Here is a 27,030-nt window from a genome sequence, read left to right on the forward strand (position 1 = left end):
CTTGAGTCCATAATTAAGCACAGTATTTTTACCACAACTTAGCAATTAAAATGCTATCCAACCAGGGAACAGGACCAAGTTAAAGTCCTCTGTCTTCAGCCATGTATATCAACTAAGCTTCCAGAATTACGTAAAAAAAAAAAAAAAAAAGAGAGAGAGAGAAAAATCTCTACAAGGATTCAAGGTGATTTAATTGAGTGCTATATCCAGACTAGAGTTTGAACAAGTTGTGTTCAACTACAAGCAACTTGTGCCTGGTCTCTTCCTCTGTTCCGGATGTGTACTTTGTGAACAGCACTTGGATTTTGAATTTGGGATGTTCCACCAGCAAAGTTTAATGCAAATATGCCCAAAATTAAAAGAAAAAAATGAAATTTGAAACATTTCTGGTCCCAAACATTTTCATAAGGGATGCTGAATCTGTATTACGCTAATTAATCTTCACAGACTCTAAGAGGTGGGGCCTCTTGAGTCACAGGGATGCTAAAGTACAGAAGGACAGGACCCTGCCCAGAGCCACACACTCCCAGTAGTGTAGCCAGGATGCAAATCATGGCCCCTGCACAGCACAGCCTACACTCCTGGAGCCTCTAGGAGTTACCAGGCAAGTCACACTAATACACACGTGGTCCTGCAGAGTGGAAGCCGGTATAAAAACATTTCCCTAGGCTGAGTGCAGAATAGCTACTTTTGAGGCCCAAGGAATGATTAATAAGTAACTGAAGAGCCTGAGCAGGGCACTGTGCTGGGGCATCCTCCTCCTGTTCCTGGGCTACTCTGGAGTTTACAAATGAAGGGGAACTGGGAGGTGTGCCAAGCTCAAGCCATTGTGCCTATTTCCTGAATGCCTGAATAGGAACCACTGTTGAAGTATCATCTAAAAATGTGAACTTGCAAAACACATCAGCTCTAATCCTAACGTGGATGCCAGAGTGCACTGTTTCCTGTGAAGAGTGAAAACAGGAGCCTTCAGAGTCCACTGACTTTAAGTTAAATATGGCACTCTGCTCTTCTCTCTTGTCTTGGCTGACAAATACAACACCAGAATTCAGTTTCAACTAAAACCTTCTGAAGGAGTCAATCAAAAAGATCTTGCATTTCACTTTGAGTCAATTTTAGAAAAGCTCTACCAGCAACATACTTTTAAAATGAAGTATTCTAAACTTAGTCAACAAAAACCAAAGAATCGTACTTAAATCTGCCTTTAATGCTACAGCTTTATCAGACTATCAAGTGCTTCGCCTTGAACTATCATTTAATTTTTATAAAAGGAAATGGGTTTATTTTATCCAAGATAGATTAAATGCTGTCCCCGGTTATTTTAAAAAGTTCTTTTAATATTAAAGGGTGATTGCCACAAACGGAAAGTTGGGGAAACTCTTTGGGTAGAAAGTTGGACTACCATGTGAAGTGTAGACATAAGATGGTAAACTACTCTATGGGGTTTCCTGGTGTGATTATCAAAGAAAGTTTTTTAAAAAGTGCATTGGGAGCCTATTAAATGCCAGAGTCTGTGGTGGTTATTTGGAATACAAAGATGAGTAAAACAGCCTAAGTTTTAAAAAATGGACAAATAACATTAGAGAGAAGTTTAATAAATTTTGTGAGTGAAGATACCATGCGGTGGTAAGAACATTCCTAGTAGGGCAATTAAGGTAGAAATGGGAGGATAATCATCAAGGGGAACACGGTGCTTGCAGAGGAGAGAGAGCCACTCACATGCCTAGGGATTGGTGGGGAGGTGCTGACAACGACAGGGGAAAAGGGAAAGGCAAGGCCACACAGGTAAACTTTTTGGGAGCGGCAGGGTCTCACTGTCATCTAGGCTGGAGTACAGTGGCATGATCATGGCTCACTGCAGCCTCAACTGCCCAAACTCAGGTGATCCTCCCACCTCAGCCTCCCAAGTAGCTGGGACTACAGGCACGTGCCACCACACCCAGCTAATTTTTTAAAAATTTTTTGTAGATACGGGGTCTCACTATGTTGCCCAGGGTGGTCTTGAACTCCTGGGCACAAGTCACGCACCAGCCTTGGCCTCCCAAAGTGCCGAGATTACAGGCATAAGCCATAGCACCTGGCCAACACAGGCACACTTGCTGGGGAGTTGGACTTGATCCTAAAGGCTGTATGGAACCATGGAAAGGCTATAATGAAAGGCACAGCCTGAGGAGCATTTCCATTTTTATGAGGTCTCCTTTCCAGGGGGAGGCTGGTAATTCTATCCGGAGGCTGTTGGCAACGGTTTAGGTAAGCAAAAGAATCTTAGTGCAAAATGAGAACTCTGAAGGCAATGGCAGGAATGTGTGTGGAGATGGGATGATGGTGTGTGGAGGGGAAGCTGACAACAAATCCTACTTCTGCTCTGGATACTCAAGTAGATGGCAAAGCTGTCCACCAAGGTGGGTAACACATGAGACAGAAGAGGCAGAAAAAGGGGTAGGAGTGAAAAAGGTAAAGTCAGCTTGAACTTGTGAATGTGAGACACTTTCGTGACTTTCAAATGCAGATGTTCCATAGGTAGTCAGGTATATGAATATAAAAAGTAAAAAGAGACCGAGGCAAAACAGATCAACTAAGGAACTGCCCACATTCAGATGACGGTTGAGGTTGCTAAAGCAGCTGGACCATCTAGAGGAACTGCACAGTGTGGGATTCAAATAAAAATGAGGAAGAAATGGGGAAAACAAATTTCAAGGTGGTAAGATAGGTACAAAGAGCTGATGATACCAAAAAATCAGGAAAAATTTTGGAAGACAAGGAAATGGAATTTGAAGGAGGAGGGACTAGTGAATGGTATCAAATAAGCAAAGGACTTAACACTGTCCAGAAGCTTTAGAAATGTAGAAGTCAGCTGGGCACAGTGGGTCTCATCTGCAATCCCAGCACTTTGGGAGGTTGAGGAGGGAGGATCCCTTGAGGCTAGGAGTTTACAACTAGTCTGGGCAACACAGTGAGACACTGTCTCTATAAGAAATATTTTTACAACATTAGCTGGGTGCGGTGGCATGCACTTGCAGTAATAGTTACTCAGGAGGTTGAGGTGGGAGGACGGCTTGAGCCCAGGAGTGTGAATTTTCAGTGAGCTAAGATCAGTGCCACTGCATTCCAGTCTGGGTGAGACCCTGTCTTTAAAAAAAAAAAAAAAAAAAGAAGAAGAAATGAAAGGAAATATGGAAGTCAATGGGCAATGGGGACCTAGCTGGAGCAATCCCAGTGAAGTACAAAACTGTCATGATTTCAGGATCCTCGTGACTAGGCACAAAGTTGTGATCAAAAGGGGCAATATTTGGAAAGCACAAGTCCTGATGCTTCTAACCACAGCTAATACTAGAAATAAAAGAAGAGTAAACGTTAAACGGTGCTTGTTTGGTTTGAAAGCAGAAAATGACACAGTGGAAGATTAGCTTAGAATCTATATGAAATAACAAACATAGAAAGCATTTCCTTAAAAATCAAGACTGGAACGGTCATATGACTATGACGCTCTCTGAGAGGAGAACTCTTTTCAGTTTGTTTCCATGATATTCATACCCTATATGGTGCTGGAGTCTGCAAGCGAGGAGGAAGGGAGGCTGCAAAAACAAAAAAGGCCCCTATCCAGCTTCTCAGAGTTACATGCAGAGGACTCAAGTGGAGTGACAGTGACATCCAGGTAAAACTCAGAAGTACCAAGTCAGCATTCAGTGAGTTCTAACATCAAATATTTACATAAAGGCTGGTAATACCAGCCTAAAAAAGGAGAGAAGAAAATCATTTTAAATGCTAAGATGTCTGTTGTTTATCCAAAGCCCCCTCAAAGAGCTCAACTTTTATAAGCATATTAACACACATCAGGGTTTTATTGCTGATCCCACATTACATTTAAACACAGTAATGTATCAAATTCAGTGTGCCACAGCCAGTAATATTCATTTTAATCCTACCCTTAAGCTCTAGGTAAATTTGAGGCCAAAATAGTGATTGTATCATATTACCTATTTCTGTTGAATGAATGTTAATTCTGTCAATAAATACTACTCCCACAAATACTGTAAAATTCTGTAATCAGAAAGCCACCCGAAGACCATAAAACTCATATATTCAAACCAAATAGAAATTAGACTTTATTTAGATGGCAAATGGATCACCAGTTCTTACTATGTCAGTTTCTCTTAACTATGTATAGAGAACATCATCCAACTGAAGAATTTTTATTAAAACTCAAAACACCCACATATTTCAGTATGTCATAAAAATCCTGACCTTGATATTAAAGGAAAAATATTCCACAGTTTTTGTTGTTGTTGTTGTTGTTCCGAATGCCCTTTAGGTCTGGGATATTACACACAAATTAAAGAAAAACTATGCTTCTACAAGCAGTAAATTAGTGTTTTCACCCAAAATGGACTGTGCTGGATCCAGCCATGGTGACTTAGGTGGGCAGATTTGGGGAACACCAGCTGCAGAACAGACTTGAGATGGCTGCTAACTTAAGCCTAAGTATAGCTGGTTTCTCTATGGTCAAATACAATTCCCCTAACTGGGGGAGAAAAAAATGAATGCAAGGAACAACCATAAATATCAGGCCATGCCATTACTGGCAGGACAAGATTCAAGGTCTGGGAGACCCTGTCATTTCTTTTCATGATTTATGATTCCTCTGAAAGGCCCGAATCATACTTGGTGAGTTTCCTAGGTACAAATGTAAATGCCACTCAATGGCACTGACACAGGGAGAGTCAGATGGATGAGGGGTGCCCTGGTCCTCCTCACTTCTAGATCTCAATAAGGTATTTTGTTCTCAGTAGGACTACAAAGGGTACACTTAAATTTTTCAGTTACATTTTACTAAATTTCATGGAGAAAATTATATTCTAAAGTGAACTTTATGGCTCTGGGGACTCAAGAAGGACTCTGGAAGTTATTTCTGATAAAAGTCATGAATCTGCTCTATCCTCAAATATTCCTGGAGTCACAGTAGCAAAACAAAGTTCTGAAACATGGGTTGACTAACTCTTAGCCCAAATTCTTTGGACCAGAAACGTTCTGGATTTGGGATGCTTTTGGATTTTGAAATATTTGCATTACACTTGCAGTTCAGCATCCCTAATCTGAAAATCTGAAATCCTCCAATGGGCATTTCCTTTCAGCATTATGTCAGTGCTCAAAAAGTTTTGGATTCTGTAGTACTATGGATTTCAGATTTTTGGATTAGAATATTCAACTTACTGTACCTTCTCTTTATGCCTCAAAAATAAAACTTAAAAAGATATTTTTATTAAAAATTAGGAATGATGTGGTAAGAAACTAACTTTAAATTTTCACAAAAGAGGAATATCCATCCAATTACCATATACTTAAAAATGAATATGAGCCAAATCATCTTAATATCCTGGAAATTCAGGACTGAAATCTCACAAGTCATCTCAGCCCTGCATCCTAAGATCTGAAATCCTAGACTAGTGTACTTAACATATATCAGAGACTCAGGGGGCAGTGAGTAGAGGTTAAATTTTCCTGAAAACCTCATCAGCCCCAGCTATGGACCTTTCAACTCTGCAGCTTGGAGCCTCACAAACTACTTTAACTGTTTTCTAGAAGGAGCCCTTGACGAGATGTATTTTCCTCTGGGTGGAGTAAAGATGAAAGGCAGACACGAGTACACACAGAAATTACCTCTAGAACTCAAGGACCTACATCTGGAAAAAATAGAGTTCTGCATTCTCTAGCACTAAAAACTGCTCCCATCGAAAGATGATACCGAGCTACAAAAAATTTTTTCCCTTTTGAAGGTCAGTATGACCGGCAAGGAGCTTCAGTTTCTGGTGCAGAAATTAAATTCATCATGGAATCAAAATACATTCTCTAATGGAATATTGTATAAAGGAAATGACACAAAGCCAAATTCACTTGTGAAAGCCTGCTGATTGTTCTGGAGAGAAAGAAAACAGCACTGAGGGGGGGAAAAGGTCCTTCTCTACACAATGATTTCCTGGGTTCATCTTTCAAAATGTGGGCCAAATCATAAATTTCAGTTAGCACACCCCTCAGGGGCAGCCAAGTCTGGAATATGTCGAACAAAGAATTTACTCAGAGGTCTCTTGAATGTTTTCCTCCTCAAAAATAAGGGAAGAGAGAGGAGTCCAGATGGTAATGGGGCCACTCTGGGAGAGGAAACTTTTATTGAGATAAATAGCAAGGCTCTGGAAATAGAGTTCCAGGATGAAATGAGAAATTGTAGAAAGATGACTATTTTTTTGGTTTGTCTATTTTAATTAAATTTTACTTGTCTGTTTTTATTAAATTTCTATACAATATCCTAGTAAGCTAAAATAGGTAAGTGGCAAAGTTTTATGCAACAGCTCAAAAGTCAGACTAAGATAAAGACTTCACAGTATGATTTCTAAAGCTTCCTGCTCTCTGCTCCCAAACTGAAGTGGTGAAGATTAATGTGTATATGGGAACCGTTTTCCACTGCATCCTGCTCCTGCCAGACCTGGTTCTTGCCGCTCAGATGAGTCAGGTTCCAGTTATGGCTTCTACTTGGATTCTCCCTTCTCCCCAACACAGTTCCCGGAATACAGACTTCTGCCTAGCTCTAAGGGTTTTCACAAGAATATTCGGAGATGTGATCGAGGCAAGCAGAAGAGATGTGGAAAGGACAGTGGATGGACAAAAAGAAGTTGACTTCTAGGCCAGGCGTGGTGGCTCGTGCCTGTAATCCCAGCTACCTGGGTGACTGAGGCAGGAGAATCACCTGAAGCCCGGAGGTGGAGGTTGCAGTGAGCTGAGACCGTACCACTGCACTCTAGCCTGGGCAACAGAGTGAGACTTTGTCTCAAAAAAAAAAAAAAAAAAAAAAAAAGGTTGATTTCTAGAAGATGACTAACAGATTATTCAATTAAACTGTCTCCTCCTTTAGTGTACATGATTCAAGGTAACCAAATTTACAGTGCAATTACTTATAATCTATATAGACAAATTCTATTCCCATTTTAAAAGTACTTAATCTAGTTTAATTTTAGGCCTGGACTCTAGTTCAAAATACTGCAGTTTACTGTTAACTCCAGACAAAAGTGCCAGGGCATCCTTGTAAAGGCAGAGTTACCTCTTGCAAGGGAACCCTCTATGACTTTCAATTAAACCACAATCTTTGGTTTCTTACTTTCCAGGATCACTCGGTCCCTTTCCCTTTGGCTTATTTTACTCAGGACTAAGTGTTTTAACTTACCTTCATGTATATCATCTTCTCCTCACTATTCTTTCCTATTTTCAGAGTAGTGAAAAATGTTTGTGCTATACTAGTTTTCCTTCCCATAAGCCTTTATTAATAAAGTGACACTAATATATTCAACCAAAAACCTGCATTCTGTTGCTCTTATATGGTCACTGTCACCCCAAAGAGTCGCTGAATTCTAAACCACAGAGCCACTAAGCATGTAGTAATGACATCTATTGATCATCACATGGAAATTAAAGAGCAAAGCAAAACACCAGTGTGCAGAGCTGAAGGCTTTGCTAGAATCGATCTCTGTTTATCCCTATGGCTTTGGAACTGTATATGCTTTGAAAGCCACTATGGTATGCACCTCAGTTTAATTCTTCATTTCTAGTAAAATATGAGAAGGCCTAAAACTGGTGCTTATGGGTCTGTGTTATTTACATTTGGGACAGAGATGTAGAGCAAACCTTTGAAGGCACACTTACCGCCTCTCTAGTGGGCGCCCATCACTGGAGATGCTTCGAGGGATGTTGGCGGCTCTTTCTGGAGGAGGCATCTTCCCGTCTCCTTTTCCAGCATTCAGCCGTGAGGTCATGGGACTCTGCACCTGGGATGGGACTTGAGGTGAATGAGGCCCCTTGTTGGCATTCCTCTGCCATTTGTTATTATTTCGGAAGGGAAATTTGAATTCATATGAAACGCCTTCATTCATTTTGTACTCCATAACTGGCATGCGGTAGGTTTCGGAGCAGCTCCTATTACGGGTAAGGCACAGGGAGAAACACAATGCGTATTGCGTTTTCTTGTTGGTGGAATCACACTGATTCTCATTAACCCTTAAAATGGATCTAAAATTTCACCCTATGTTTCAAACCACCTTTCAATCTTCAGGCCCTATACTTACTTTCTTTTCAAAAACCAGAACTTCGGAAGGAAGTATTACAGTAGCATTTTCCTTTACTCAATCCCAACTGATGAGTGTTAGATGTGGAATCTTTAAAAAATAGTGGGACCCATGATCACCCTGGGGGTGGCCAGATTACTGAGACCTGAGGGGGAAAAGCCACCAGGACAGCATGACAGGGGCATACCTGACAGCATGCAAGCAGCTTCACACACCCGCCACTGCACACAGCAACCAGGCTCCGAAAGGGTAAAAACGCAGCTTCACACACCTGTCACTGCACGTTGTGACCGGGCTCCAAAAGGGTATACACACAGCTTCACACACCTGTCACTGCACGTTGTGACCGGGCTACAAAGGTTGTGCAAGGGTGTCAGAGTGTGCAGTGGCAGATGTGTGAAGCTGCTGGTACAATTCGCATCTCCAAGGAGTACTTTCTTCTTGGGGTTTCCTTATCAGTCCCCCAAATCTCCCCAAAGCCAAGGGTGACCTTTATCTGGCCCTATGCTCAAGGATCCACTCAATCCTTTTTAAGTTTTAATGGCAATGGCTTTCAAAATTTTCAGATAACAACCTAAGTAAGAGATACGTTTCACACTGGAACACGGCACCACCACATACAACCTAAGTAAGAGATACGTTTCACACTGGAACACGGCACCACCACATACAACCTAAGTAAGAGATACGTTTCACACTGGAACACGGCACCACCACATACAACCTAAGTTAGAGATACGTTTCACACTGGGACACGGCACCACCCATACACACACAGATGCACATCCTTCCTCTCCTATCTTCCATTTTGCTATGTTCTGAATACATTTCATCCAAAAATACATTGGGTGCAATGTCCTAAATTGATTTTACAATCTACTTGAGAGCTAGGGTCTGTAGTTTGTAGAACATTGTTTTATGGCACATTTGACATTACTTTCAACAGTTAATGACTACTATGTCATAAAACTTTTTCTCTAATATTAAGGAATACTACTTGAGGCTCTGATATAATTTCAAGATTTGATTCTGATATTTATGACAAAAATATGCCACTGCAACCCTTTTTCTTGGTTGACAAAAGAGGTAATACACTGTAGTATAGTTTAGAGTCTTTCATTTCTGACTAAATAAGGCATATTATAAAGATCTAGTCTTCTGGATCTACAAATACAATGCAAAAATGTTACATTTTATCAAAGGATTATTGATTAAAATGTATAATAATCCACAGAAAAATTTCATTTTTGCTCAAAATCAGGACTAGCTTTGCTTCTCATAAGCAATGCTCTGTTTTAACTTGTAGATTCAAAGAAAAACATCATCTATGCCCCTTTCTCTTGGCTGCTAGGAACCAGCACATGTACAGAACTTTGTTGTTAGGTATTTTCGGCACCAACTTTCCAAAAATTTTCACCTAGACCATGTTTTGCTTTCACTACTACCTCTTCCACCACAAATCCCCTAGCTAAGCTTCTATTTTGTGATACTGTAAAACTGCTTTCTTTCTTTTCTCTTCTTTTTTTTGAGACAATGTGTTGCTGTCTTGCCCAGGCTGGAGTACAGTGACATAATTAAGTTTCACCACAGACTCAACCTCCTGGGCTCAAGTGATCCTCTCATCTCAGCCTCCTGAGTAGCCAGGACTACAGGTATGCACTGCTACGCCCCGCTAATTTTTCCATTTTTTGGCAGAGACAGGGTTTTACCATGTTGCCCAGGTTGGTCTCATACTCCTGAGCTCAAATGACGCACCTGCCTTGGCCTCCCAAAGTACTGGGATTCCAGGCATGAGCCACCGTACCCGGGCCACAAGTACTTCCATAGGCTGTTTCAAGTCCATTTTGCATCAGGCAAAAAATAAAATAAAGATAATGGTAACAGACACAATAACAATAATAATGTAATATCAAACAGACAAGTTACTTTTATCTTTAGGCTTCTTCAAACACTCTTTGAAATAACTTTTAAACTGCTTAACATTTAGTATGAAAACTGGCTACAAGACTTCTCTGGCCAAAGACGCTGTTTTCCCCATAGTCTACATTTTATTTCCACTACTCATAACATATAACTAGCAACTTTCTTCATATCCTACATTGGCCAAATATAGTATGATAAAGTCTGAGCAGGGCGAGATCATTCATATGCAATGAAAAGGCACAGAAGGTTCCACAGAGCTAAACTTTAGCTACTCGCCATTTCTGATTGCCTTTCATGGCCAGGGTAACCATCACTGGCTCCTGGTCTCTTACTTATCTCTGCACAACAGAAGAATGATATGTAGAACCAGGAAATACACAACAGACTGAAGAATGCAGATAAAATCTGGCTTTTAATGCTATGTATAAGCTTTCCTAAAAGGGTTTTCATTATATCATTCTAAGTAAAATTCAGTGTTGAGGAATGTTAACTCTAATAATACTTATACAATGAGGTAGGCACTAATTTAGCCACATTACCCCAACTCTATGAAGTAGATGCTATCATTATCCCTACTTTATAGAGGAGGAAGCAGAGGTCTAGAGAGATTTACTTGCCCAACTTTACACAACCAGCAGGTGGCAAAGCCAGGATTTGAAACCACAGAATTAATCTACCTGTAGGTTAGTCTTATTTTAGTCATTAACTAAAACATTCCAATTCTCCAAGGAAAACTCAACAACTTTTATAAAACCCAATTAAAGAGCAAGAATTACAACGTCAATGCTAAACGTGACAAGAGGTGACCTGCTGAAACCCTAAATTAATGGAAAAGCCACTCATCTCCTTATTCTGTTTTTCCGTCTTTGTATTCTTTCTCTTTTAGTCTCTTATTTCTCATAACTCTCTCCTTTTTCCTTAAGGCCCTATGGAATACAGAGAAATGGGTGACTAGGAAATTGAACAGATCACAATACTGAACTCACAAGTTAGAAAAGTTTCATTTTTGAGGATGGCTTGGTCCCTATAAGTCATGTGACTCTGGCTTGGAAAAAAACCACACAAACTCTTTGGATCAAAGCTCCTTATTTGACAATTGAGAGATCTGAACGAGATGATTTCTAACTGCCCTCTTCACTCTAAAGCAGTATGCTTTAGCACTTTAAAATACTGGATTTTTAAAATGAAGAAACAATGGTGTGACCTGTTCTTATTTAAGAGGTAATTTGGACTTATGTAACCAGTTTACTTTTAGCTTGTCATTTTGAACGGCTCTTGTTTTCTTTAAGAACTACAGGCTACTGGCCCTCAACAGAATAAAGGGTAGGCCACTCCACATGATACCATCCAGAACATCACAGTTTAGTCTGTTCATCCAGGTACTTTTCATCTTGTCCTGGAAATGATGTTGAAGATCTAGAGGTCACAGACACTAATCTATGGATGTTGGCTACATACTCCAGGGGGGCGACAGCTGAGAGGTGAGAAATCAGGCAAGTCCTGCATAAGGGGCTTGCTCACTCTAGGGAGGTTTGCCAGTAAAGTCTCCCAGGACTGTGTCCATCGGGCTGTCATGCTAACTGGTTCCGTCCACTTTTTGGACAGCAAATTTACTTCTCCCAATCTCATTCTCATCATCGTTTTAATAAAAATGAAGTTGCTGATACAGAAGTGCTGGGAAGGAAAGAGTATGGTCCTTTTAAATGATATGGAAGCGGGGAAGGGAAGTGCTGGGTAGAGAAGGGCGTGGTACTGGTTAGCACTCCAACCCCATGGATCTAGCTGAGGACAGGCACTCCTCTGACTTTACACCCAGATGTTGCATTTCCCAAGACAACCCTGGTGTGGCACACCCCCATCCTGTGCCTATAAAAACCCAAGACCCTAGTAAGACAGGAACAGAAGCGCTGGACGTAGAGAGGAACACACTGGTGGAGGCACACAAAGGTGGAGGTACACACATGGGGCTGGGCATCAAGAGGAACTCACCAACAGGCACCAGCAAAATCACGTGGAGTTTGGCTGGGGCAGTCGGAGGAGAGCCCAGGCCACCAAGCAGCCTGACTCCAGGGAAAAACCATCTCCCTTCTGGCTCCCCCATCTGCTGAGAGCTACTTCCACTCTATAAAACCTTGCACTCATTCTCAAAGCCCACAGGTGGTTGTTTCTTCTGGTACACCAAGGCAAAAACCTCGGGATACAGAGAGCCCTCTGTCCGTGTGATAAGGCAGGGATCTAATTGAGCTGGTTGGCACAAATCACTTACAGATGGCAAAGTTAAAAGAGCAAAACTAAAAGAGCACCCTGTAACACAGGCTTCCCGGGGTTTCAGGAGCTGTAAACATACACCCCCTAGACACCGCCATGGGGTCGGAGCCCCAGAGCCTGCCCATCTGCATGCTCCCCTAGTGGTCTGAGCAGTGGGGCACTGAAGAAGTGAGCCACGCCCCCATCACACAGGCTGTGAGGGGACAAGGGAACATTTCCCATTTCACTGCCATGAGGATTAAAAGAGAAAATGTAGGGCATATAGTGGGGGCTCAGAAAGTTTGCTCTACTCTCTCTATCCCTTCTTCTCTTCAAAAAAAGTATAGTTTGGAAACAATTCATAAAGGGGTCTGCATATTTTCCAAGAACAGGGAAAAGAGCCTTGTTTTACATTTTATTCATTCATTTAGAAGTGGAGTCTCCCTCTGTCGCCCAGGCTGGAGTGCAGTGGGGCGATCTAGGCTCACTGCAACCTCTGCCTCCTCGGTCAAGCGATTCTCCTACCTCAGCTTCCCAAGTAGCAGAGATTACAGGCATGTGCTACCATGCCCAGCTAATTATTTTGGTATTTTTAGTAGAGAAGGGGTTTCGCCATGTTGGTCAGGCTGGTCTTGAACTTCTGACCTCAAATGATTCACCTGCCTCAGCCTCCAAAGGGATTACAGGCTTTACATGTTAATTAAATACCACTTCTTTGTTGTTGAACTACTATATCCATTTTTAAAAAGCTGCTTTTTCAAAATGAATGACTCTCCCATGTGAACACACAAATCCATGTGTGTTTGTATTACATCCTGGGGGTGTTCGTATTACACACAGTGGGAGATGTCCCCCACCCCCTTGCCTGTGTCCCACTTGGGGTCCTGGTGACCCTAAGAACCACCAGGCTGAGGGGCAGAGGAGTAGCTTGCCTCGAGGTCTGTCCTGCCTCTTGCTGCAGCTGCAGTGACTGGTGGTAAAGTCTACTATTCAAAGAACAGTGTAATTAGTTGCTAGAAAAACAACAGTGGGAGTGTGAAAAGCAGAGGAGAAGAAAAAAATGGCACAAGAGCATTATTCTATTTTGTTGAAAATTGTAACAAGGTGTTAATGCTTCAACTGTTCCTTCTGAAGTTACTTCTTTTTTTTTTTTTTTTTTAGAGATGGGAGTTTCGCTTTTGTTCCCCAGGCTGGAGTGCAATCTCAGCTCACTGCAACCTCTGCCTTTGGGGTTCAGGGGATTCTCCTCTCAGCCTCCGAAGTAGCTGGTATTAGAGGCGCCCACCATCACTCCCAGCTACTCTTTTTTTTTTTTGTATTTTTAGTAGAGACGGGGTTTTGCCATGTTGGCCAGGCTTGTATGGAACTCCTGATCTCAGGTGATCTGCCCACCTTGGCCTCCCAAAGTGCTAGGATTACAGGCGTGAGCCACTCCCCCAGCCCTCTCTGAGGTTATTTCTAAAGGAAGGAGAGAGGAGCAGGCTTTCAGCCCTCCAAAGGTATCAAAGCATTTCCCACTTGCCCTGCCCAGGTCTGATGGCTTTTCAGGCGGAAACTATAGTGAAAGGGACCCTGTGCAGAGCACTAATTCTTTCCCTAGCCTCCCCTCCTGGCACCCAAACGACAGGTCACTGACAGCTCCACTGGCTCCTCCCGGAAGGCCTGAGAGCCTCACAGTGCTGTGACAGCTCATTCACTCCCTGGAGTGCTGGAACTAGCAATCATCCATCTACCCCAATGCTGCCTGCAGTGATATCCCATCAGTAGCTTGGAACCAGCCACAGTGGGAGTATCTGCACCACAGAAATCAGCAAATACTACAAATAAAGTTGTTCCCCCCGCCCCCCACCACCAACAGAAAGCCAACTTACCAGCACATCACTCCTGATTCTGGTGTACAAGGCAAGGATCTGTGCTCCAAGCACACAAAGAGCCTGGACTCTGATGTTAGACCTAAATTTGCCAGATGAGCTTAGCAAGTTACTAATCTTTGACTCTTGGTTTGTTTTAAAACAGGAATAATACTAACACTATCACCAGAAAGGTTGTTATAAGAATTAAATGCACTAATTCATAAAAAGGTGCTTTTTCCAGGGTCTGGCATATTAAAGCAAAAAACTCAGTACATTAGTTATTTTCACCAATACACCACAATATACGTAGTCTAGTATACCTTCTATCATGGCTCCATCTATCCAGGTCCAGGTCTCTTATCTGTCTTTCTAGTAACAGGTATTTACAATGCCAATGTCTGTACTGTTGTCTCATTCCACCCACAGTCACACAATCCCACTTCCCTCTCCTTTCCCGCATATAACCCTGGGAGCTTAGCTACAAGGGAAAGACCTCTGAGAAGGCAAGATGGCACCATGAGGTCAAAGGCTCCATATTTCAGTAGACAGTCCTTAGACTCATGTGTATAACTCTTTACTGTAGGTAACTACGGTTGACAATTTACAAAGATTAGTTATCTTCTCCTGTTTTTAACTGCCTGTTCAGAGTAATAAAGCAGACAATTTGAAGGAGAGACAGCAGAGAAAGAGACAAGAGAAGGAACGCAGCAAGGCTGGAGACCGTCATAAGCAAGAACCCCGCTGCCTTTCTGAGCCACCTCACATCATGTTTTGAATCACAGTTCAGCACATTACTTAACATTTAATGATGATATATTTGGGGAAACCAAAAAAAGCTAACAGGGTTCATTAGGCCTGGTTAACTAAGGCAGGGTATGTGGGTAGGGCAGTTTCTGAATATTTCCTTCTCTCTAAAACAGGTGAAATTAAAAGTTCATATTTTGATTTCCAGGGAAATGCAGCCATCCAAAACGCAGTTCTTCAAATTATCAGACAAAGGAATTTTTTAATATTTTGACATACTGTACTCACATAATCCCTGGACCCCCTACGAGGTAAGCAGCATTAGGAAATACCATCCTGAGCAAAGTATACACACACACACACACACACACATACACACACACACATTTGCTGTACTTTACTTTTTTTAAAAAGACACAAATAGCCTATCATCACCATTACCTTTCTACCACCTGATATTCATAAATCCATGAGAGCTCAGGGTGTAGGACTGGTCATCTTAGTGGGAAAATAGGATACAGAACACGGTCTTGGCTTTAGAAAGCCTAAGAATCAATTACCAAAGCTTAAGAAAAATTCTTAGAAAACAATGGCATAAAATAAAAAGATCTTAAAAACTAGCAAAAAAAGCATGTACGTGTCCAGGAGAAAATAAACAGTTGACTAAATTTGTTCCACCAAAAAACCTTCTCAGAGACAGAGAAATTAAATTTTCAACAGTGTTGCTGGCTTGGCAGGAGCCGTGGGGGGTTTGGGTAGGGCAGGGAGCTCCTAGGCTTTCCTTTCTGGCAAAGACTAGGAACCAAAATGCCAAAGCACCATGAGCAGGGGAAGCTCACCTAAAGCCAATCCCTAGCACATGCAGATACAGTTAGGAAAAGCAGCTGCCGGGCTGAGACAGCAAAGGTCCAAACAATTGCTGAGTTTTGGGCAGCAACTGGGAGAGAAAAGAGAGTAAGAGCATCATGGAACATAAAACAAAAAAAAAAAATCTGACAATTTGAGGTGCTGAGTGTCTTTTAATGTTAAGTGTTTAATCTTTCTCAGCTCCTATTGGAAGATTCTTAAGACGGATATTGCCAGACTTCTCCATCTGTAATGGCAACTTTATATATCCAGAGATGTAAATCCCAGGAATGGTCTCATTTAGTCACTCTTTCCAGCTGCTGCTGCCACACACTGAAAGGGAGCTTCATCCTGAGTCAGGCTCCACAAACGAAACACTCAGCACCACACGCAATCTATTGTTCTACCCAACACCTTACCCCGCTACCTGCCAAGAGATGTTCTACATGGTACCCAAACCCTGCACTCAAGTCTCAGGCCCACAGCTGCCTCCTCAGACCTACCTCCGTGGGGTGCAGTCATCATGGGGAGGAATGATGACAACCTTCACCGTGACAGATGTTCTCAGGAGATCGATCATCTGCTCATGGCTAAGAGTGGCCACAGCTACCTTGCAGATCTCCACCAGGCGACTGCCCTGCCTCAGCCCTGCCTGCCAGGCATAACCGTAGGGCTCCACATCCGCCACGATGCCCTCGTAGTTGACATGGAAGCCAAGCTGTCCTAGCCCATTTCTTCGTAGAGTCATCTCCACTGATTCACAGCCTTTTGAAACAAACTAGACAAGGAAACAAAAGACACTGTGGTTTAAAGCAATAGGGTATTAAGTGGTGGGCACGGAACTGGAAAATCGTTGCAAGAAGGGTTAGTTTTGAATACCTTATTGCCAGCTGAAGAGCAGTCTGGTTATTTCTTCTTCACTAGTCTCCTATTCATTAGGCCAAAAGGAATATACTTGTTGCATCCAAAAAGCTCAACGGCTTCCCTGAAGTTACAAGGAAACCTCTAACAGAGACCTACAGGGAGCTGGCAGTAAATAGAAACCATATACTGCTACTTATTTCGCCTTTGTAAAATTTAAGGCAGCAGATACTCAAACAATTCTTTCACCACCACCAGCAGATGACTGGGCTGCAGCATCAGGGAACAGGTCACAGGCAAATGGGTTACACACACACACACACACACACACACACACACAGAGTAAATGTGTCTTCCCCGACTTCTTCTACTTTTCTGAAACATCCGTGGAAAACACAGACATGAGATAAACTCTGTTTGCTTCATACATCAAGCGAGTTTTCAGAGGAGCTAATAACAGAGGGCAAAGTTCAGTAACTTGGCTCTAGTCTGCATTGAAAGCTTTATGAAAGAGAAATGGTATGTAAGGAAGTGGAAAGAAAGACTTACCTGCAACCTTTTGACAATCTCTTTGATCTCCTCGTTGTTAATAAAACTCTCCACTGAAACACATTCTCCTCGTTCATAGAAGATTTTGAGGCTGGTGTCAGTGGAAGTCCACCCTATCACATCTCTACAGGAACAATTGAAGACCACGCTCTTCGTTTCCTGTTCAATAAGCACGATGAACTCATTGGAGACCCCTAAAAGGCAGTCTAGTTCCATGGCCTTGCTGTAGTCTTTAGCCCGGACCACCCACACAATGGCCCCCATGCTGCTGAGCTCAGCTCCTGGGTATGGCTTAGACTTTTCCTTCTTCTTGGAAGCCAGAGAGATGAATGGAAACTTGCCAGAAGGGTCGATAGGGGTGTTGGTGACATTCTTTTCTGCCAGATCTTTCAGGTATTCCTGGCGGGTCCGAGTTGCCATGGCCCGGAACTTCTCCGATTTATGAGCAGCATTTTCTGCGTTTATCACTTTGGCCAAAAGGAAGTCCCTGAACACATTTGACTTAGGGAAAGTGACCCCTTTAGGAATGGGAGGCCCAAAGGAAGGCACATCTCTGGACCTGGTAACAGCCACACTGAGAGACAAAGATCAAAGAGAGTCAGGTCAGTACTTCTCAGTCTCACAACATCAGAATAAAATACACTTTCTCAAAGACAGAGATGTACCTCAGATGCAAACTAGCTGCTTATTTTTCCATGAGAAACAACATACATTTCTGCTTAATTGAAGCATATTTTTTCATTCAATCACATTTAGGATTTATACAACATAAAATTTTTTCTAGGCCAAAAACAAACCTCCCCAAATCCCAAAAGCTTATGCTATTAACTTTCTTTACTAGATAGGAAACTGACCATAACTCCATGGAAAAAGAAAAACAGGTTTACTGTAATATTCTGCATAAGACATTTTAAATCCTACTAATTATTTTTGGGGGGTGGGGAGGTTACTGTAACCACATCATCTTTCAGAACAAGCATGCATTCTGTGAGAACACAAATGTGTTCTTCATTTTAGATATGATGTCTATAAGCAGAGAGCTTATACTGAAAATACCAGAAGACGCATGCCATAAAAGAAATGAATTATATTTTAATAAAATTTAACCAGTATTTTTTGGCCTACGTGTGAGTCATTATGCAACCAGATTAAAAACATAATTTTAAAATGAAAATTAGAATCTAAGTAATAGTATGAGAATAATCTTTATGTAATATCAACAATGCTTTAAAATCATATCTTTAAACTGAACTAACTATTCCTTGGTCCTTTTGGTATTTTATTCTGACAGGCTATTTGTAAGAAAAATGTTTTCCTTCTTCCATTCTTCCAAGCAAGATTGATATAAAAAAGTCTGTTCCAGTCATTCCTTGTGAATATATATTTAAAAGTGGGCCTAAGAAAAGGATCATATGAACATCTGTAATAACCTATTATTTTTAACCTCAAAAGGAAAAAAATCTTCTAAAACAACAAAGGAAGTTGTTGAAATACAAATAGAGAGGTTGCGTGTTTTATATCATGTTCCAAGATTTTAGTGAAGTTTGACATGGCTGGAAATAATGATTCCAACACATCAAATATTCCTCCTTCCAAATTAAAATTGAGCAAATTATGCAATTATACTTAGTATTAGGGAAACAATTAAAAAATCTGTTTCTCTTGAACTCTTGGAATAGAAATGGCATCATCAGAGAATACGCATCTTTCAAATAAAATTGAAGAGCTTTGTTTCACTTTTTTTTTTTCTCATTAAACTTTTTTAATGGGTCTCAAAATTCTGTGACAAATTTTTGGTCAAGTTGTTTCCATTAAAAAGTACTGATTTTAAAAACTAATAACTTAAAACTGCCACAAGCAAAAAAGAAAACCAAAGTGGTCCACAAAACATTCTCCTTTCCTTCTGAAGGTTTTATGATGCATTGTTATCATTAACCAGTCTTTTACTACTAAACTTAAATGGCCAATTGAAACAAACAGTTCTGAGACCGTTCTTCCTCCACCACTGATTAAGACTGAGGTGGCAGGTATTAGGGATAATATTCATTTAGCCTTCTGAGCTTTCTGGGCAGACTTGGTGACCTTGCCAGCTCCAGCAGCCTTCTTGTCCACTGCTTTGATGACACCCACGGCAACTGTCTGTCTCATATCACGAACAGCAAAGCGACCGAGAGGTGGATAATCTGAGAAGCTCTCAACACACATGGGCTTGCCAGGAACCATATCAACAATGGCAGCATCACCAGACTTCCAAGAATTTAGGGCCATCTTCCAGCTTTTTACCAGAACGGCGATCAATCTTTTCCTTCAGCTCAGCAAACTTGCAGGCAATGTGAGCTGTGTGGCAATCCAGTACAGGGGCATAGCCAGCACTGATTTGGCCTGGATGGTTCAGGATAATCACCTGAGCAGTGAAGCCAGCTGCTTCCATTGGTGGGTCGTTCTTGCTGTCACCAGCAACGTTGCCACGACGAACATCCTTGACAGACACGTTCTTGACATTTAAGCCCACACTGTCCCCAGGAAGAGCTTCACTCAAAGCTTCATGGTGCATTTCAACAGATTTCACTTCAGTTGTAACGCTGACTGGAGCAAAGGTGACCACCATACCAGGTTTGAGAACACCAGTCCCCACTCGGCCAACAGGAACAGTACCAACACCACCAATTTTATAGACATCCTGGAGAGGCAGGCGCAAGGGCTTATCAGTTGGACGAGTTGGTGGTAGGATGCAGTCAAGTGCCTCAAGCAGTGTGGTCCCACTGGCATTGCCATCCTTACGGGTGACTTTCCAACCCTTGAACCAAGGCACGTTAGCACTTGGCTCCAGCATGTTGTCACCATTCCAACCAGAAATTGGCACAAATGCTACTGTGTCGGGGTTGTAGCCAATTTTCTTAATGTAAGTGCTGACTTCCTTAACGATTTCCTCATATCTCTTCTGGCTGTAGGGTGGCTCAGTGGAATCCATTTTGTTAACACCAACAATAAGTTGTTTCACACCTAGTGTGTAAGCCAGGAGGGCATGCTCTCGGGTCTGCCCATTCTTGGAGATACCAGCTTCAAATTCACCAACACCAGCAGAGACAATCAGGACAGCACAGTCAGCCTGAGATGTCCCTGTAATCATGTTTTAATGAAGTCTCTGTGTCCCGGGGCATCAATGATAGTCACATAGTACTTGCTGGTCTCGAATTTCCACAAGGAGGTATCAATGGTGATACCACGTTCACACTCGGTTTTCAGTTTATCCAAGACCCAGGCATACTTGAAGGAGCCCTTTCCCATCTCAGTAGCCTCCTTTTCAAATTTTTCAACGGTTCTTTTGTCAATGTCCCCGCATTTGTAGATTAGATGGCCAGTAGTGGTGGACTTGCCGGAATCTACATGTCCAATGACGACAATGTTGGTATGAGTCTTTTCGTTTCCCATTTTGGCTTTTAGGGGTAGTTTTCACGACACCTATGTTCTGGCAGCAAACTCGTTGCGAAAAAGCCACTTTTTTTTAAAGAAGGGTTTTGCTGTAAGATATTCAGTTCTGCTTTTCAAGAAATAGTTACTTCTTGTGAAAATAAGAAAAATAAAAATCAGCAACCTCAGGATGCAAATTATATTTTTGGCAGAACGGAAAAGCTACATGCTCAGAAGATACCATAGGATGGCCTGTTTGTTGGTTTCACAAATATATTTTTAAAAGACGACTTAGTTCACTTCATGACAAAGAAAGGTGGCAAGCAACACTCCATTTTCTAACTGGAGGAGAGAATTCAGAGACTTCTATATGGCTTAATTATACCAATATGTATCAGGAAGGCAAATTTTCTTATCTATTGTGAACTGCCTGACTTGAATGCTGACAGCTGTATATTTTTAATTTGATCATGTTAATTTTTTTCCCTCCTAAAGGCAAGCAAAAGATGCTGAAATCCAGGTTTGCTATATTTTTCTAAGTGGAATCCTGTAAGAATCCAGAAATATTTAATATATTTCCTTTTAAAATTTGCAATTTTTCATCTGCTAATTTCACTCAAATTGTTATTTTTTCTCAGAAAATATCTGTGATTTCATTTTACATAAGGAGAGCAAAATGCTCAGCAGAGGTGTGATTATAAGCACCCTCCATCTACTTGCCCCTTTAACTGGTTTTCTACAGATCCACTTATTAATTGATAGAACTTTAGACAAACATACACTGAAAACCTACCAATAATTAAAGCAGTTATAATGAACTGTGAGGAAAAGAACTGAATCCTTAACATATAATTTTCAGTGATTCACTGTGGTAGGGAGGTAAATGATACAGGCACTGAAATCAGCTTTGCATAGTCAGAAATAGAATCTTTACAGAAGATGAGGAAGATGATACCCTGGAATGCTCTTTTCAAATAAAGAATTCTGTTTTGGATAAATCAAACTGGCAAGGTTTCTACAAAGTTAAAAGCTCGTTAATTTAGATGTCACAAATTCTGAACTCTTGATAATAAGTCCTGAGTTAAGCTAAACAGAATATTTTTGCCTCTGTAAGAAAATTAGCTGTTCTAGAATCTCAGTTTGCTATATGCAGTTACTTAAGATATATTAATTATAAATGGTTCTTGGTATTTTTAAAAGCAGATTCCAAAGGGCCTCTGCTTGGCCATGTTTATGTTAGCCTAGTTGGCAATTCTGTGCTTTCTTGGAAATAATACATGCTTTAAAATCATAGCCGAGCTTTATTTACCCAGCATTGTTGAAGACCGGAACGTTCTACTCAAGAGGGTTATCTAGATGACAGAATTCAGAGGCTACAACAGTGATGGAAAGTTATCACAGGAAGAGAACTTAGAGAACTCAACGTTCCTCATATTCTTCCAATAAAATCTTGGGTTTCATCTGAAAATTCACCCCAATTTTATACTCCACTGAAAAATACTTGTGTTCATTTCAACATAAAAATATCTTCTCATACCAAAATCTCTGGGTACACTGAGGGACCAGGAAGGTGTCTTGTTTTTATTCTGTGGTTTGACATCTTCCCCAACCTCCGGTTGAGCAGCTGGTATAAATTCTTCACTTCTCCAGGAAACAGATGCAGAGAAGTACAAGGATTTGCCCAGATTTGTCAGAGAGAGCCAGGATTGGAATGTAAGCTTCTGGACAGCCAAGAGAGTGCTCCACGACAAATCCACACTTACTCCCTCTGAGGAAGTGCTTTGAAACCTTCTACTCCTGAGGTACCTGCTAAAAGGACCATCCCCATGGGTTACAGGGCCAAAGAGACGACAAGGCTGTTTCTAGTTGATATGGGCCATGTAACGTTGGTTGGTATCAAACAGCTTGGATGAAGTAACAAGTCTTTATACCTATGGCAAACTTCAAGCTTACACATAAAAATATCCCAAAGACTTCTAAACAGAAGTTTAGTGGATAAAAAGTGAGAAAAATAAGACATTTTAACTTTGGAAGCACCATGGGAAACCAGCAATAACCAACAACCTCCAGCCTAAAATTTAAAAGGAAGGTAACAAAGAAAACATCGAATGGTAGATAGAGGGAAGTCTCCTCTTCTTGGAGCCTAGATCAGATTAACTGGCCAGGGCAGCTTCCAAGAAAGCAGATTTGGGCAAAGGGCAGGAAAGATCAAACATGTGCCAATCATTCTCTTGATTTCTAATCATATTGATCCACAAGTCACTGAGCACCTACTATGCGCTAGGCACTGTGCTCTTGTTGAGGACAGAGGGTGAGGATGTCCTGGGCTGAAAGTCTGGTGGGAGCTTTGAGTCTTCTACTTGAAAAGTACAGGGTGCTGCCGGTAGCACTTAGGAAAGACGCTTTAGTCCTGGGAAGTCCAGGGAGCCTTCTCAGAAAAAAGAAAAGCAGAATTCATCAGATGAAGTAGGGGCAGGGGAGTGTGTGAGAGGAGGCCGGCCTTCCAGCTGAAGAGCAGCATGTGCAGAGTGGAGGGGCAGCGCACGCTGTTCTGGTGAGCGGTGAGTGGCTCCAAAGGAACGAGGTAGGTGTGGGGTGCAGAATGGTAGAAGAGACTGACTGACAGGAGGCCAGACCTGAAGGCCCCCATGCAGTAAGCTATGCTTGAAAGTCTGAACTTTTCTCTCGATGCCTTCAAGCACAATGAATGATGTAATGAGACTCTTATCTTAGAAAGGTCAGCTGCAGAGGACAATAGGGATGATGATTAACTGAGGCTTACAACAAACTTTCTTAGAGAAATTTTGACCACTTGATCTTCTTGGATTTTTCTTCTTCTCAGTTGAAGCTTGCAAATTCTTTCTTTTTTTTTTTAAGAGAGGAAAGAGGATGAACACAGACATTTACTGGACATGCATCACACTTCCTCTCTGCCTATGCTAGACATTTTACTTACAGGATTTTAAGTGGATGTCACACAGCTTCCCACTGCACTAAGAAGTTTAATAGTTGGGTCTAATTCCAAGTGCTTTTTGTACTACATCATACTGATTCCTTTCAACAGTTATTACATTTTAATTACCAGGTATGGAAATCTCTCTGAGAGGAGTAACATACATTTCTACCTTCCTAAACATACCTACTGACCACAATTTAACATTTGTTTTGAAGACTCAGGGTCATTGTTATAACTACTTATTACTATTCTAGTTTTAAAATGATAAAAATTATTTAATTTCATCAAATAGTGTGTCAATGTTCCAATTTACAAATGTTTAGGATGTCCTAAGATCTTCTTTAAGAGTCTTTCCCTCTAAACTGGCATCTAAATAGGGTCCACACATTGCAATTAATTTAGCTTTAAAAAAACGTTTTATTCTATAAATTCCCCTCCATTTTCTCACTATTTCTTACAACTTATTTATTGAAGAAATTGGGCTTTTTGTCTGCAGTTATCCAGCGTATGAATTTTGTCAACTACGAACATGCTCCTCTGTCTTTTGTATTTCCTATAAATTGGCTTGTCTGGAAGCTTGATGAGATTCAGATTTAATTTTTTTGCGGGGGGTGGGGAAGAATAATTCATAGGTGAGGTTGTATTATTCCATTATGAGGCACACATTTGTCTCTTTTTATGGTATTTGCATCCTTTGGTGATCAATGGTTAAATCCATTAATTCATTAGTTGTTGAAAAATGGTATTATTCTATACTGTGTTTTCACAGTGAAGCCCTCAGGACTGACTGAAGCATACAACAGTCCCCCTTATCTACGGTTTCGCTTTCTGTGGTTTCAGTTAGCCCTGGTATAGTACAAGGAGGTATTTTGAGAGACACCACATTCATATAACTATTATTAAAGTACACTGTTTTAACTGTTCTATTTTATTAATTACTGTTAATATCTTACTGTGCCTAATTTATAAATTAAACATTATCATATAGGAACAGGGTTAGGTACTATCCGTGGTTTTGGGCCTCCTCTGGGGGTCTTGGAATATATCCCTGACAGATAAGGGAGGAATTACTGTATTTGGTTTTTTGGTCCAAAATCAAATGACCCCAGACTGCTATGGTGATTGAATTCATATCTTTGATGTGAATAGTTTTTCAGCATCTCCTCTATCAATAAACAAATATTTGTTTACAGCGTACACTCACTATTAACAGCCCCTTCATCTTTTTTTATTTTGTTGCTTCTGATCTTCTCTATCGACTGGGATCAGACAATTAAGGTCACTGCAACGATACAAATGAAACAATGGAGACTGAAGGGCTCCCTTATCTGTTATAGGATAAGCTTTAGCATGCAGACTTAGTGACTAATTTCTGAGTTCTTGGCTACATGATGACTCACATTAATTGCCCTCTGGAATTAGTCTGAATTAGGCAGTTATTCCTGTGTAGGCTTTCTAGTCTCCAGGGAGATATAATACCACATTATTTTGAGATCTCATCTCTGCATCCACTACAGGGATTTTTCTCTCTTTGTTCTGTTATATTCCATCATCTAGAGTAGTGTCTAGCACATACATGCTAAGGGCTGGATAAAGAACTAATACAAAATAAATGAATAATGACAGTCTCCAAATTTATCTTTTTGTGTACAAATTACCTAGCATGGTAACACTGGCTAATTTTCCCTAGAATTCCACTTACGTAGTGTTGAACTGATGGCCTAGCATGCCGGGGGCCTCCACTATCTGTCCTGCATCAGCAGCCTTTTTATTGTGCTTTCCACCCTCCTTCCCATCTCTAGGCGTCTATCCTTTCTACTGACCACCCCTGGAATGATTTCTCTTTTTCCCATTGAATTCCATGTACTTACGCTTTAACATACACACTCCAAATCCCAGCTGCTCATAAACATCCATGTAACTTCAGCCTCTAATGACCCGACACCTCTCTGCACTATTACAGCAGGACACTCTTTCAAGGAAACTTTTCCCCTTTCCACAGTTCAGATACCAGGTAGGTGTAAGTAAATAAATAGATGTGTGTTCATGGTGGAGAAAGTTGGGACCAAGAGGTTTTAAATGCTTAAAAGCACTTGGGGTACAAAAAAATAGTTAAAAAGAATGAATATAACCTAGTATTTGCTGGCACAACAGAATGACTCTATTTTTAAAATAATTTTTTACAGTTAAAAATAATTTAATTGCACATTTAAAAATAACAGTATAACTAGATTGTGACACAAAGGATAAAAGCTTGAGGTGATGGATACCCCATTTACCCTGGTGTGATTATTATACACTGCATGCCTATATAAAAACATCTCATGCATCCCCAAAATATGTACACCTACAATGTACTCACAAAAATAAAAAATAAAAAATTAATTTTAAAAGCATTTAAGTTACTCTAGCTGTATCACTTAGGGATAAAATTAAATTAGATTTAAATAAAATGAGTATAAATCAACCCATGTCTAAGTTTATCCACCAAACCACCCCTAACAAAAGAGGCCTATAAATTCATATCCTTAGTAGTTTGAGGAGTGGCTGGGTTTGAGAAAAACTCATGGTTGTAAAAATTCTTTGAAGACTGATGTTTCCTCTGAAAATTGATATTTTCCATTTCACCTCAGAATACATTTATTTTCATGAAAAAATAAGCTCGTCTTCACCCCTCCCTCAACATTAAAGACTAGAAGAAAGGAGCTCTGTTTATTCTGTGCCTTCAAACACTTCCTGACATCACCATCTACCCAGGAGGTATGCCTGCCTCTTTTGAGAAGGATGGCAAAAAAAAACTACTGATCCTTTTAACTTTACAATAGGCAAAGGTCACTACTCTATAATCTCTTGTGATTTCTTTCAATGATGTTACAAACTGGTATGTTCTCTTGGATTTATAAAAAGGCCAAAATTCACCACTTAAAACCTGTGTGCTGGGCCTTCAAATAAGCCTGCTAACTAAGAAATTCCAGACGTGCTCACATGTCTTGAGCAGGGGTGTTCAGTATACCACTCGCCACAAAGACTCCTAGTGTTACATGATGGGGTTATAAAGATGGGCTCTCAGGCAACAGATTACAAATAAGAGAGAGAAGGTAAAAATCATAATTTTCAGGAGAGGGGTGATAAAAATAAAAAAGCAAAGCACTGAAGAAGGCAAACACACCTGCCCTCAGCAGTCTCTTTAGACTTGTGTGGTCCATTACAGTGGCCGCTGGCCAGTTGTGGCTATTGAGCACTTGAAACGTGGCTAGTGTGACCAAGGAATATAAAATTATATTAAATCTTAATTAATACATAATTTTAAAACTGAAACTTAATTGTTATTTTAAAGCTTTGAAAAAGTCCACTTGGAAGAATCTGGGTGTATTAAATCTACTTTTTCAATTGTAAATTTTATGAAATCTAAATATTGATTAAGCATCACCAATGAAAATTTAGCCTTCTAACTGAGATAAGTCTAAAATGTACTTCAGGTTACAAAGGCTTAGTAAAAAAAAACATGTAAGATGTCACAGTAATTGTTAAA

At 40.8% G+C, this 27,030-nt stretch overlaps 1 protein-coding gene and 1 pseudogene across 17 annotated transcripts in view; both read right to left on the reverse strand.

The window, feature by feature from the left end:
• The window catches only part of SIPA1L1 (signal induced proliferation associated 1 like 1), a 391,460-nt gene that overhangs the window by 48,194 nt on the left and 316,236 nt on the right, over positions 1–27,030 (reverse strand). For all 17 annotated transcript variants that reach the window (XM_074393047.1, XM_074393044.1, XM_010335233.3 and 14 more), the window contains 3 exons: positions 17,132–17,705; positions 16,225–16,499; positions 7,690–7,959 (listed from right to left, as the gene is read on the reverse strand). In XM_074393047.1, coding sequence (XP_074249148.1) covers positions 7,690–7,959; positions 16,225–16,499; positions 17,132–17,705 — 1,119 coding nt within the window. The remainder of the gene's footprint in view (positions 1–7,689; positions 7,960–16,224; positions 16,500–17,131; positions 17,706–27,030) is intronic.
• Positions 19,042–20,578, reverse strand: LOC101051034 (elongation factor 1-alpha 1 pseudogene; annotated as a pseudogene).

Source organism: Saimiri boliviensis, chromosome 2 (genome assembly GCF_048565385.1).
Source record: "Saimiri boliviensis isolate mSaiBol1 chromosome 2, mSaiBol1.pri, whole genome shotgun sequence".
Lineage (NCBI taxonomy): Eukaryota > Metazoa > Chordata > Mammalia > Primates > Cebidae > Saimiri > Saimiri boliviensis.